Genomic DNA, 13,229 nt, shown 5'->3' with positions numbered 1-13,229 from the left:
ATCAGAATAATGCATAATCCCTTCTCCAGAAAGGTAGAGACACATTTGAGAATGTTTTTAAGTTTTTGTAATGCATTAAAACGACGGCGTAACATTTTACAACGCTCCCTTCTAACAGCTGGGGTAAATCCGTTTCAGGTGCCCGCACTCAAAACACCCTGCCGGCATCGTGGGTGCGTGTGTGTACGTGCGCAACCAATCTTTGGAGAAAATCCTTTCGTATGGGATAAAGGATGCAGCTCAACGCAATTGGGGTTAAAAAGAGTCCCGGGAGGGGCGCCTAGGGTGGCTCAGTCCGTTAAGCGTCCGACTTCAGCTCAGGTCACGATCTCGCGGTTCGCGAGTTCGAGCCCCGCGTGGGGCTCTGGGCTGATGGCTCAGAGCCTGGAGCCTGCTTCCGATTCTGTGTCTCTCTGCCCCTCCCCCGTTCATGCTCTCTCTGTCTCAAAAATAGACGTTTAAAAAAAAAAAAACAAAACAGGGGCGCCTGGGTGGCGCAGTCGGTTAAGCGTCCGACTTCAGCCAGGTCACGATCTCGCGGTCCGTAAGTTCGAGCCCCGCGTCGGGCTCTGGGCTGATGGCTCAGAGCCTGGAGCCTGTTTCCGATTCTGTGTCTCCCTCTCTCTCTGCCCCTCGCCCGTTCATGCTCTGTCTCTCTCTGTCCCAAAAATAAATAAACGTTGGAAAAAAAAAAAAAAAAAGAGTCCGGGTAAACTACGAGAAGATGAGGAGGACAAACTTCCACGCGTCAAGTCCCTTCTCTCTACAAGACCCGGACAGGTGAGGTGTGGATCAAGGCCAAGGACGACCGTTCGGGACCCGATCACCCAACCCAGACCAAGCAGCAGCTGAGCTCAGAACGACGCTTCGAATCGATGAGAGCGGCCCCGCACCGAGCGGCCTTCCGACACCAGCAAGCTGTCGCGGGTCTCCGAAAACAGAGGTGAGGGAGGAGTGAGGGCAGACTTCCTGAAGCGAAAAACGACTCCGGGAAACCTTTGGCAACTATCGCCGGAGTAGCACCTTCCGGAAGTGCGCCAGGCTTTCGGAAGAAACCCGGCACAAGATGGCGGCGCGTCACGTGAGCAACGCGGTGACGTAGGACGGCGGCCCGCGCGGAGGGACCGCCTTAACTTCACCCCCCCACGCTCACTTACTCAGTTTTGCCCCCCTCTCCTACCCCGCCCCCGGCCTAGTGTAGATCATGCCGCCAGTGGCGGCCCTGACTGCCGAGGAAACGGTAGCCTAGGACAGTTGGCTGTTAAGTGACACAGATTCTCCCCGCTCCGCCTAATCCCTGGGAGAGGCACATACCCCGCCGCGTGAGGGCGTGGAGAAGTGGGTAGAGAATTTCGGATCCACCTGGGAGGGGGGAGTGGAAGTTCCCGCCCCGGACAGCGGCGAGGCGGCAGCCACAGGTAAGCAGGGGGCGGGGGTGCGACGTGTTCCCGTGTCCCTGGGCAGCGGCAGGGCGCGGGGACTAGGCGTCGGAGGGGACGCCGCGTCGGGTCTCGTGCCGGGTGGGGGTCGCGCGCGGCGGCCGCGGTGGGGGAGGGGCGCGGAGGGCGCGCGGCGGAAGGGGGAGGGGCTGCCCGCTGTCCCCGCGCCGAGCGCGCTTCCGGTTCTCGTGCTCGCCCGGCTGTTTCCCCTTCAGTCGTCAGTCTCCCTTTGGCCCCCACCCCTCAACCAAAATAAAACCGGAGACCTCCCGCCGGGGGTGGCTTTCGCTTCTGAAGCGGCCCCTCTGCGGCCATAGGCGAGCGCCCTCCGTCGCCGGTCTAGGAATGGGGCGCGGAGGGCAGCGTGGCCTTGGCCTCCGAACGTTTTCCGCCCAGCTGCCCGGGACCGGTTTAGGTCCGCCAGGGATCCCCCAGAGCGCTCCGGGCGCCCTCGGCGTGCCAGGCCCAGCCGCTGGCGTTGGAGGGTTCCAGAAACCACCCTTGCCTTCGGGGAGCTTACAGTTGAGTGGGGTACAGTAATGACACAGACGGACGAAACGGTAGCGGAAAGGTGGAGCTGATGAGCGAGATGGAGGGTGTGGGGTGATAGAAGCTCCTCTTTTTATCTTTAGGCGGGATCAAAGCGAGGAAACGGTCCTTTTGATTTTCTCCTTTATCGCAAAAAACAAAGCATGAGATCTCCCGGCATCAGCTACACGGTGGAGCGTGCAGCGTAATCTGCTCCAAAGTTATATTGTCCGTGTTAAGTGATGGTTATTTGGTTAGCTTTTGAGGAGCAGTGGGCTAGTACCGGTTCCCTCAGCTATCAGAGCATTCCTGTGAAACCTGTCCTTCAGGGAGAAGTGGCCTAAAGCGAAGAAGCAATTACCATGAATGTATGCGGAAATTTTTTTCAGTGGTTCCAGACCCGGAAAAGAATCTCTTAGGCTTTTCTGCTCCCTTAGGACACGTCTTACTAACAAAGTAAATCGAGGTAAAGTCTGGATGCTCACAGACAAGAGTTCAAAGCCACGGACATGAGATGCTGGGTGTAGTTCTGGGGGAAGGCTGCGAAACACACACTGAATGGTGTTTTCGCTTTTCTTCTTTTTCCCTGAAAGTGAAAATCCTCTTTCTTCGGATTTCTTTTGGTTAGCGAAATCAGGTATTAGTGTGGGTTTTTTGTAAAAGTGAAGTGATGGAACACACATTTTCAGTAAGCAGGGGGATAGCTGTAATACTCCTTGAGAATACCCTTCTGAGGCTTTTTCAGCATAGTTTTGGCAAGCATCTTTGTCAGACTGACCTGGGCTGTGATAAGAGTCCGTATGTTAGGTTTAGGTTGCAAAATGCATTTTGTCTTGAGAATTTCATTACCGGCAGAAATAAGCAGGTTCATTAAAATGCTCCTTTTCCGATGGAGTTTATAATGTGCAGTTACCTCGGTGTCCCAGCTGGAATCAGTACTGTTGTCCTAACGCTGAATGTGTTTGTTCTATGATTTGTAGTTAATCCTTTGAGGTTCTGTTTGGTCTGCGATGTATACAGATGTATACATCTGCACAGTACTGTTATGTCACCAGTAGGTGGTAGTCCCGTCTCAACATGCTTTTTCTTCCCATATCATCCTACTTAATTATAATGAATTTTTAACTCTAAAGTAGGATGTTTTCTTGTGTCTGAATTGTCCTGAGTCTAAAGCGGAGTTGAAGTAATTGTCTGAATATGTATTTTTTTTAATGTTTATTCATTTTTGAGAGCGAGCGAGCAGGGGAGGAGCAGAGACAGGGAGGGAGACAGAGGATCCCAAGCTGGCTCCATGCTGTCAGTACAGAGCCAAAATCAGGAGTCCGATGCTTAGCCTACTGAGCCACCCAGGCATCCCTAAATATATTTCTTTAACCATTATTTTCATCTATAGCTAGATAAACCCCAACTAAAGACATTGATTTACTCACCTTTAATAAATATGCAAGGTATTAGTGCTGTGTTGGGACAGGATATGGTCCTTAGCTCCCTAGAGCTTGCATTCTGGTGCTGTTCAGAAAACAGGCCGTTACAGTACTGGGATAAGTGCCATGAGCAGAGGGGGTAACATGTTCTATGGGGAGGTAGCCAGAGCTTCTAGACTTGTCTGAGGGAGTAATGAAAGTTTGCTTGGAAGAATAAATAACTCAAAGGAGTAGGCCACATGAAGAGAAGAAAAGGAGTGTCTTCTGGAAGAGGGAATGGCATGTGTGAAAGCCTGAAGGTGAGAGAAAGCAAGGCAGACACATTGGAAGATCCGAAAGAAGTGCAGTATGACTAATAGGAACAGTTTTGAGGGGAGATCATGAATTCACTTGTGGAGATGTCGAGCAAGAGCCTTTTTGCCCTCAAGCTTATCATAGTTCAATATTCTCTATAGGTGAGGAAGCTAAGACCCTCTTCATTCATCAAATGAGATTACTAACTGTATTTGTTGATGTTTATTGTTTACTGCATACATGAGGGTCTCTGCTGGGTAGAGCACGCATTCACAGGATACAGGCCCTGTCCTTAGGCACCTTAAGACTGGGGGAATCAGACATGCCAATAAACAGAATTCCCAGTGTTAAGTAACCTCGTTAGAAATAACCGCAGGGCACAGTGAAGTAGGAAGAAAGGACCTGGAGCAGTTGGGAACATAATGTTTGAGATGAAACTTGAAAAGAGTAGGTGTTTGCCAGATGGGCAGATTGACAATGTGAGAGGAAGAGGGGCAGTGTGGAATAAAAACACAAAACAAAAAAACCCCCATGGGTTTTGGATTAAATAGTTACGGTTTCAGGTCTTGTGTTCACATTTTACCATGAGATCCATAGTAAATGATAGTTTCCTTGAGCCTCAATTTACTTCTCTCTCAAATAGGGCATTCAGGAAATGATACTTTAAAAAGCTGTTAGTTTAGTGCCTAGTGTATAATATTCCTTTCTTTGCAAATTTTCTTAAAAGTACCCTGCTTTTTACTTACATTTTTTTTTAAACGTTTATTATTGAGAGAGAGAGACAGAGCATGAGCATGGGAGGGCCAGAGAGAAGGGGAAATGCGGAATCCAAAGCAGGCTCCGGGCTCTGAGCTGTCAGCACAGAGCCTGACGCGGGCTCGAACTCACAAACTGCGAGATCATGACCTGAGCCGAAGTCGGGCGCTTAACCGACTGAGCCACCCAGGCGCCCCTCTTACGTTCTTTATATGTCAGCAAGATCACAGCCTGCTGCCTTTTCAGTTCCCCAAATTCATTCCCATTGATGGCACTTTTGAAACTGTGTTTCACTGCCCCCCTGTGATTCTGCCCTATTTACCCTTGTCTAATGTTAAGCGTCCATCTGCTGCTGGGGGCTACTTTCATGGAAAATGCCTTTGTACACATACAGTTTATTCTGTGTTGAGGAACCAGTTTTTAACGGATGGTTAATCTTTAATTTTAGGAATAATAGTTCAAAAGTGAGTAAAGATTATACTCTTAACATTAAACATATATAGTATGTATTGTTTACAATGAGAGGAACTATAAAGCTGTTTTCATTTTGGAAAAAAAGATTAGTTGATTCCTCTTTATTTTTTTTTTATTACAAATAAAGGTTTTTGTTTTTTTTTAATGTTTGTTTTTGAAGGAGAGAGAGACAGAGCATGAGTAGGGGAGGAGCACAGAGAGAGGGGAGACACAGAATCCGAAGCAGGCTCCACGCTCTGGGCTGTCAGCGCAAAGCCCGATGCCGGGCTCGGATTCACAAGCTGTGAGATCATGCATGACCTGAGCCGAAGTCAGACACCCAAGCGACTGAGCCACCGAGGCGCCCCTCCTCTTTATTTTTTTATTTTTATTTTTTTTAACATTTATTATTGAGAGAGAGACACAGAGCATGAGCAGGGGAGGGGTAGAGACTAGGGGAGACACAGAATCCGAAGCAGCCTCCAGGCTCCGAGCTGTCAGCGAGAGCCCGATGCGGGGCTCGAACTCACAAGCCGTGAGATCATGACCTGAGCCGAGGTCGGTTGCTTAACCGACTGAGCCACCCAGGCGCCCCAATTTTTTTAAAGTTTATTTTGAGAGAGACAGAGACCTTGTGAGTGGGGGGAGGGGCAGAGAGTGAGGGTGAGAGAATCTCAAACAGGCTCCTCACTGCCAGCGCCCAGCCCACCTGGGGCTTGAACTCAGGAGACCATGAGATCATGACCAGAGCCAAAACCAAGAGTTGGATGCTCAACTGACTGAGCCACCCAGGTGCCCTTAGTTGATTACTCTTTAAAAAATTATAGAAAGTAGGCTATCTTATTTTCCATAGGAAATGTGGTTGTAATAATTGTCCAAAATCTTATTTGCTGACTGTAGTGGTTTTTACTAGGAAATGTGTGTTTTGTTGATTGTGTTAGTTTCCATTAGAGATAGGGTTTCTTAATGATACTGTTATGGAGGAAAAATCAGTGAGTCACAGTGAAACAGAAAAGTATCATTTCCAGTAATTTAAGGTTTTTAAACATCTTTTATATAAGTTTCTTTCAGTGCTTTAGCACTATACATTTTTTTTCTGCATTCTAACTTACGTCTTCTGAAATGGAGTGTTAAAAAAGGCATTTTAGGGCTGCCTGGCTGGCTCAGTCAGTAGAGCATACCACTTTTGATCTTGGGATGTAAATTTGAGCCACATATTGGGTGTAGAGATGACTTAAAAATAAAATGCTTAAAAAAATAGAGGCAGTATGTAGAAAATAGATCATTCCATTTTTGATGCTGTCTGTATATTTAGTCCGCAGAGATACGCTTGTATCAGTGGAGATTAAAAACTACTATGCTCTTCCTAAAGAAGGGACTGTATGTGACCTTAAAAGCAGTTGAAGAAACAACATAGGAAGGAATAGATGAATTTGCCAAAATTAAAAGTTTTAAGGTAATCGTAGTTAAATCACATTGGAAAAATATTTACATCCACGTGATAGAATGAAATTTATATTAAGAAATATAGGCTAAAAAGAAAAACTAAAATCTGGTTGATGGATGGACAGATAATGTGAACAGATATCTCACACAACTAATAGAGAATTAAAAGAAATGTAAAACAATATATTGTTTTTCACCTATCTGCTTTTTCATGTGGTTCTGATAGAGTGTAATTCCTTCAGAAAACTTTAAACATTCAAACTCTTTGATCAGGCAATTCTCTTTTTTGGAATGTATCCTATAGAAATAATTTTAATTGTGGAAAAGCTTTATGTACCAAAGATATCAATCACAATATTGTCTTGTTTGGTAAAAAATTATGAATCATATCTATTCACTGGATGGAATATTGTGTAGCCTTTAATATGTTTCAGTTTTCTTTTCAATTTTTATTAATATTTTTATTTTTTAGAGAAAGGGGCACAGAGTGCAAACAAGGGAGGGGCTGAGAGAGAGGCAGACACAAAATCTGAAGCAGGCTCCAGGCTCTGAGCTGTCAGCACAGAGCCCGATGCAGGGCTTGAACCCACGAATGGTGACATCATGACCTGAGCCAAAGTCAGGTGCCCAACTGACTGAACCACCCAGGCGCCCCTAAATATGTTTCAGTTTAAAATCTAGAAAATACTAGTGATAAGTGGGAACAAGATACAAAATTATACGTAGGGGAAGTTTACAACTTTTGTTTTCATTTACTTAGAGACAGCACAGTGGGGAAGTGGCAGAGAGAGAGAGGGTGAGAGAGAATCCCAAGTGGACTCCGCACTGTCAGCACAGGGCCGGACGCAGCACTCAAAATCCTGAACCTGAGCTGAAACCGAGAGTTGGATGCTTAACCAACTGAGCCACCCAGGTGCCCCAGCAGTCTTTTTCTAAGTGGTTCTCTTCCCATTTGACATATCCCATCTCTCATAACCCATTCATTCTCATTCTTACCAAGCCTGCATATCCTGTAGTTGATTATCTAGATCTTTAGAACCTACTTATGTATGGTGTTACTTACTTAGTTCAGCTTTTGCTCAGTGAATTCTCTGTAAAGAAGTATATGTGCAATGAGAAAACTGTTCCCTAGACTGGAGAAGGATGCTTGTGTCCATGGACAGGAAGACTATCATACTTCTTTTTTTTTTTTTTTAACTTTAAAAAAGGTTTATTTAATTTTTGAGAGAGAGACAGAGTGTGAGCAGGCAGAGAGAGGAAAACATAGGATCCAAAGCAGGCTCCAGGCTCTGAGCTGCCAGCACAGAGCCTGATTTCAGGGCTCAAACCCATGAACCATGAGATCATGACTTGAGCCGAAGTCAGACACTTGACTGAGTCACCCAGGCACCCCAGAAGACTATCATACTTCTTGAGTGGGATAACATTTGAAAATGTAGTCACAATGATTTACATGTATATGTGCCATTTATTAAATTTTAACATGTTCATGTGGGTCAAAATTTTAAAAATGAAAAAGAGTATGCAGGGTAAAGTCTTTACTATCACTGTTCCATAGCTACCAATTCTCTTCTATGGAGACATCCATGTTGCCAGTTTTTATACAACTATGCAGTATGTTATACATATTCTATAGCACTTTTTATTTGCCATTTCTTGAGATCTTATAGTTAGATTTCTACACAGAACAGAGCGTCAGAACATATTGAGTCTGGATAAATTGAGCTCAGCCCACAGCATAGAGAAGCTTCATCTGTTCCTCTGAAAAAGTACATGTTTAGAAAAGAAATGTCTTAGGATTTCTTGAAAATGAAGTTAGGAAGCATCTTTTAACTGACTTTTTTCCTCTTATAGTTGATTATGGAAGATTCCCACAAGAGTAACACTTCAGAGACAGCACCGCAACCGGGTTCTGCAGTTCAGGGAGCTCATATTTCTCATATTGCTCAACAGGTAAGGCCTTTCCCAACCAAAATACTGAGCTAATTAGGAATATTTCATAAAAAGAACCAAGCAGAAAGAACTGTAAAACGTTGAAATGTATGGAAGGAAGGTAGATTGGATTTAAAAATCCTGTCAAGATCACTCAGTTTTATTTTCTTTCATGTGAAGTATATTTAGTGTTGTTTTAATATGTATATACTTCTCAAAACTTGAAGAAGTAGATTTCATTTTACGTGGGGCATGATTGTTTAGATTTTTTTCAGACTGATTTTGTTGCTATGTGAGAAAAATGAAAAATTAACTGGCTCTTTGAGCTAACTTGAATTAAGAGGCAAACCATCTTTAATTCAATAGATTTATTACGGATAGATAGGAAATATTTCTGCTTAGCTGGAAAACAGGCGTGTATACGTAAGAGAACTTCAATTGATAGGCATGCATATTATAGAATTGACATTTTACAAATTTCAAATTGTCTGATCCATGCATCTGATCCATTTCAAGGAAACAACTATTTGTTGTCAGCGATAAGATTTGAATTTTCAAGCAAAAATTAGAATTTTGGAAAACTTGTATTCACAATTGTGAGGTTGACAGTTTTCCAGTAGTTATAGACTTTTTAGTTGCAAACTTGTGTACAAAATCATGCATGAGTATAAGATTTGGTCAAAGTACAAGGTAGACTAATGGATTTTAATGTTAACAGAATATGCAGTGCAACGTTCAGAGTGTACATTGCAAACAACCTGTTTAGTTTTAATGTGGTATCGAAGAATATCCACAGTTATCTGAAAAGACTATTAAAACAGACTTCCTTTTTCCAACTACATGTATGTGTGAGGCCAGACTTTGTTCATATATCTCATCCAAAAACAACATATGGCAACATATTTAAGGTAGAAGCAGCTAAGAGAGTTCAGCCGTTTTCTATTAACTCGAACATTAAGGTAATTTGCAGAAATATAAAACAATACCATTCTCTCACTAATTTAGGGGGGTGGAGTTTAGTTATAGAAATGAAAACATTATATTAACGTGTAATAGATTTATATTATTTTAAAATAAACTGGTAAATATTTTTAAATTTTTTGATTTTTTTTTTTGCTGTTGTTTACTTATTTCGAGAGACAGCAAGGGAGGGACAGAGAGAGGGGGAGAGAGAGAGTCCCAAGCAGACTCTGTGCTGTCAGCATGGAGCCCAACATGGGCTCGATCTCATGAACCGTGAGATCATGACCTGAGCCAAAATCAAGAGTTGAATGCTTAACCGACTGAGTCTTGTAGGTGTCCCTTGTTTTAATTTAAGTGTAAGTGTTAGTATATTAAAAGCCCATAAAATAAGAATTTTGTGGGGTCCTCAGTTTTTAAGAGTGTTAAAGGGTCTTTAGACCAAAACCTTTGAGAGCCAGGGCCCTAAAGGGTTATTAATCCTTCCAGCTTGATGTATCCTTCTAAATTATTTGGCTGTATCTGTGTGGAATAATTATATCTACTCCAGAAGGTGCTGGAAAAACAGTTATGGAGTCTTTCAGTTATCTTTCTGTTAATAGTGCCCTCCACAGAGATGTTTAAATTCACTTGGCTTACGTGTGTATTTCAGTTATTTTGGTGAGATGTGAATGTTTTTCAAGTTTCCTTAGAAGCATATTTATAGTGTTGTAGAATAAGTACATTTCCAAGTGATTAAGTAATTTTTGTAGTGATTTTGAAAAATAACGTGACTGACTTTATGTTCAAATTCTTGTGGCTTGACTACTTGATTAGACTCTAAATATTGTAAGGAAACAGTATCTAATACAGTAGTATCGCAGTGAACAGAAGTCTCTGCTCTTATGGAAATTACATTCTAATTTTGAGGAGACAGGCAATAAAACAGATACCAGTTCATAGTATGTATTGTGGAGACTGATAAAACAGGGTAGGAGGGATAGGGAGCTGGTGGGGACAAGTGGACTTGCCTTTTTATATAAAGTGGTCAGAGAAGAGTAGTAGAAATAACTCTTCAATTACATGGACTAACAGTTGTAAAATGCTGAGACTGATATGTACTTGGCACGGTTAAGGAACATCACGGAGGCTGGTGTTGTGGCAGATGAACGAGGGGAGAATGACACAAGATGAGGCAGAGAGGTTTGGAGTGGGAAGGGGAGTGTCAGATAAGGTAGGCCTTGTATGCCACTGGAAGTCTTTTGACTTTTAATCTGGGTAGGATGAGGACCCTTTGGAGTGCTTTGAGTAAAAACGTTATCTAACTGATATTTTAGTAGGACCATTTTGGCTGCTCGGTCGAGTGGAAGCGGGAAAACCGCTTAGGAGGCTGTTGCAATAATGCGCATGAGAGGTGATAGTGACTTGAACCAAAGTGGTAGCAGTGGTGGTAGTGAGATAAAGTTAGATTGTGGATATAATTTGCTTGTGAAACCAACACTTTTTACTTTTGGATTACGTGTGGATTTTGGAGGAAAAAAAAAAAAAAGAAATTGAGATAGACCCTGTAGTTTTGGGCTTGAATAACTGGAGGAATGGAGTTGCCACTTAATTAAGATGGACAACACTAGAGCATGTTTTTTCTTTTGGAGGTAATATTGGCAATCAGGAATTTGGCTTTTAGGCGTGTTAAATTGGTGATACTATCTATATTAGTTTTCTGTGCTGCAAAACAAATTACCACAAGTTCAATGGCTCACAAGAACACAGCATTTATTTTATTTTATTTTATTTTTTTAATTTTTTAACGTTTATTTATTTTTGAGACAGAGAGAGACAGCGCATGAACGGGGGAGGGTCAGAGAGAGGGAGACACAGAATCCGAAACAGGCTCCAGGCTCTGAGCTGTCAGCACAGAGCCTGACACAGGGCTCGAACTCATGGACCGTGAGATCATGACCTGAGACCAAGTCAGATGCTTAACCGACTGAGCCACCCAGGCGCCCCGAACACAGCATTTATTGTCTCACAGTTTCTGTGAGGTCAGAAACTTCTTAGCTACATACTCTGGTATTGGCTGGGGCTGGGTTCTTACCTGTGGGTTAGACTGGAGAGGAATCACTTCTGAGTTCGCTCGGGTTGTTGGCAGAATTCATTTTGTTGCAGCTGTAGGACTGAGAGCTTCAGTTTTTTGTTGGCTGGAAGCCATGCTCAGATCTTAGAGGTCATCTGCAATTTGCTGCCAGGTGGCCCTCCCCATGCGGTTCACAGCATGGCAGCCTGCTTCCCTTACCTGTGTCAGAAGGGTGAGAATGAGTTGGCTAGCAAGACAGTCTTTTATGATACCATATAATATAATCAATGGAACGATATCCCATTCCTTTGCCATAAAATGTAACGTAATCGCGGGAATGATACCCCATTGCCTTATTCTGTTGATTAGAAGCAAGTTGCAGGTCCCTCCCACACTCAAGGGGAAAGGATTATTCAAAGGCATGAATACTAAGAGGTGGGGATCATGGGGGTTACCTTAGAGTTTGTGTAGATTTGTCCAGTAGGCAGTTGGATATATATATGGTCCAGAGTCTAGGGAAGAAGTCCAGACTAGAAATGTAAATTTAGGAGTTGTGGGTATATAGATTGTATTTAAATTCACAAAATGATTTCTGGCTTCCACTTAGGATACAGAAAGCTGAAAAGAGTATTGCTCCCATCTTAAAATAAGAATGAGCTGTAATGTACAAAGTCATAATCTCTCTTGATCCATCAGAGGTGGGGTGTAGGCCTGGCTAATCTGTAACGGAGCACAGGAAGAAGACAGGGCTGTCATACAAGGGGAAAGGAGAATTCAGCTAAGTTTTTAATGAATTGCTAAAGCCTAAATGTGGGCTGCATGAGAGTATAGAATCTTTGAGAGCTGCAGATACATGGTAGATAACCCTCAGCTGTTGGTGTTTCTCCAAGGTCCTCCCAACGGTTTCTCTTGAGAAAAATTGGGGAAAGCAAGGGAGGCCACAGAAAGGCTCATTAGGTGGTACGGGCCTGCCTGGACCCTTTTCTCCCTGTGGAAAACAGCTTTAAGCCACTGGGGGAAGGGGATAAACTCCATTTTCCATTGTGGCTAGGAGGAATGAAAGGAAAAAAAAACCAAAAACCCATAAACCTTGAGAGAAGGGGAGGAAACCGTTCTGGGTTTAAGACCTTTAGTTTTCCTACTACTGGGAGAAAGCCCAACCCCTGAGACCCAGAGATACAGGGCTTGCCTGAGACCGAGCCAGGATAATGGAGAACTTCCCTGTTCCCTGCTAGCAAGTAAAAGCAACAGCAGTTCCTGGAACCTGTTTCCGATTCTGTGTCTCCCTCTCTCTCTGCCCCTCCCCCGTTCATGCTCTGTCTGTCTCTGTCGCAAAAATAAATAGACGTTGAAAAAAAAAAATTTAAAAAGCAACAGCAGTTGCCCAGGGGAGGGGCAAGACTGTGGAGAGAGTCTCTGGGGAAGGTGCCCAGAGAAAACCTAAAGCTGAGGGTGGAGCAAGAACATTGAGAAAACACTCTGGGCAAACCAGCTCCCACCCTAAGCAGAAGGTGGCACTAGAGGAATTTGAAGCAGATCGTACACTTAAGGTAATCCTAACAACAAAACCCAAGCCCAGCCCAATTCCTGAATAGATGACTCAACCCTTCCCCTCAGTCCCCCAACTAACAGGTTGGAGAAGAAGAGCCATACCCATTTTTTAAATGTTTGTTTATTTTTGAGGGAGCGAGGGAGCGAGTGAGCAAGGGAGGGGGGCAGAGAGAGAGGGAGACAGAGGGTCTGCACTGAGAGCACAGAGCCCAGTGTGGGGCTCCATCTCAAGAACTGTGAGATCATAACCTGAGCCGAAGTTGGTTGTTTAACCAACAGAGCCACCCGGGCGCACTTAGCCATACCCATTTTTATACTGTTTCCTCAGTCTGTGTTGTTTTATACATGATGTCCATCATTCAGGCAAAAATTATGAAACATGCAAAAAATAAG

At 43.8% G+C, this 13,229-nt stretch overlaps 1 protein-coding gene across 4 annotated transcripts in view; it reads left to right on the top strand.

Annotated features, from left to right (window-relative positions):
* Positions 1-1,125: 1,125 nt before the first annotated feature.
* ATF1 (activating transcription factor 1) overlaps positions 1,126-13,229 on the top strand; it is a 77,673-nt gene continuing 65,569 nt past the window's right edge. Inside the window, exons 1-2 of one of the 4 annotated variants that reach the window (XM_040488148.1) lie at positions 1,126-1,418; positions 8,195-8,293. In XM_040488148.1, the coding sequence (XP_040344082.1) occupies positions 8,201-8,293 (93 nt within the window). In that variant the 5' untranslated portion in view covers positions 1,126-1,418; positions 8,195-8,200. The remainder of the gene's footprint in view (positions 1,419-8,194; positions 8,294-13,229) is intronic. The other 3 variants (XM_040488146.1, XR_005794401.1, XM_040488147.1) reach the window with 3 other exon arrangements.

This window comes from Herpailurus yagouaroundi, unplaced genomic scaffold (assembly GCF_014898765.1).
Source record: "Herpailurus yagouaroundi ecotype Mexico unplaced genomic scaffold, PumYag 166, whole genome shotgun sequence".
NCBI lineage: Eukaryota > Metazoa > Chordata > Mammalia > Carnivora > Felidae > Herpailurus > Herpailurus yagouaroundi.
Note: the sequence above shows the minus strand (reverse complement) of the source record. Positions and strands in the feature narration are given on the sequence as shown.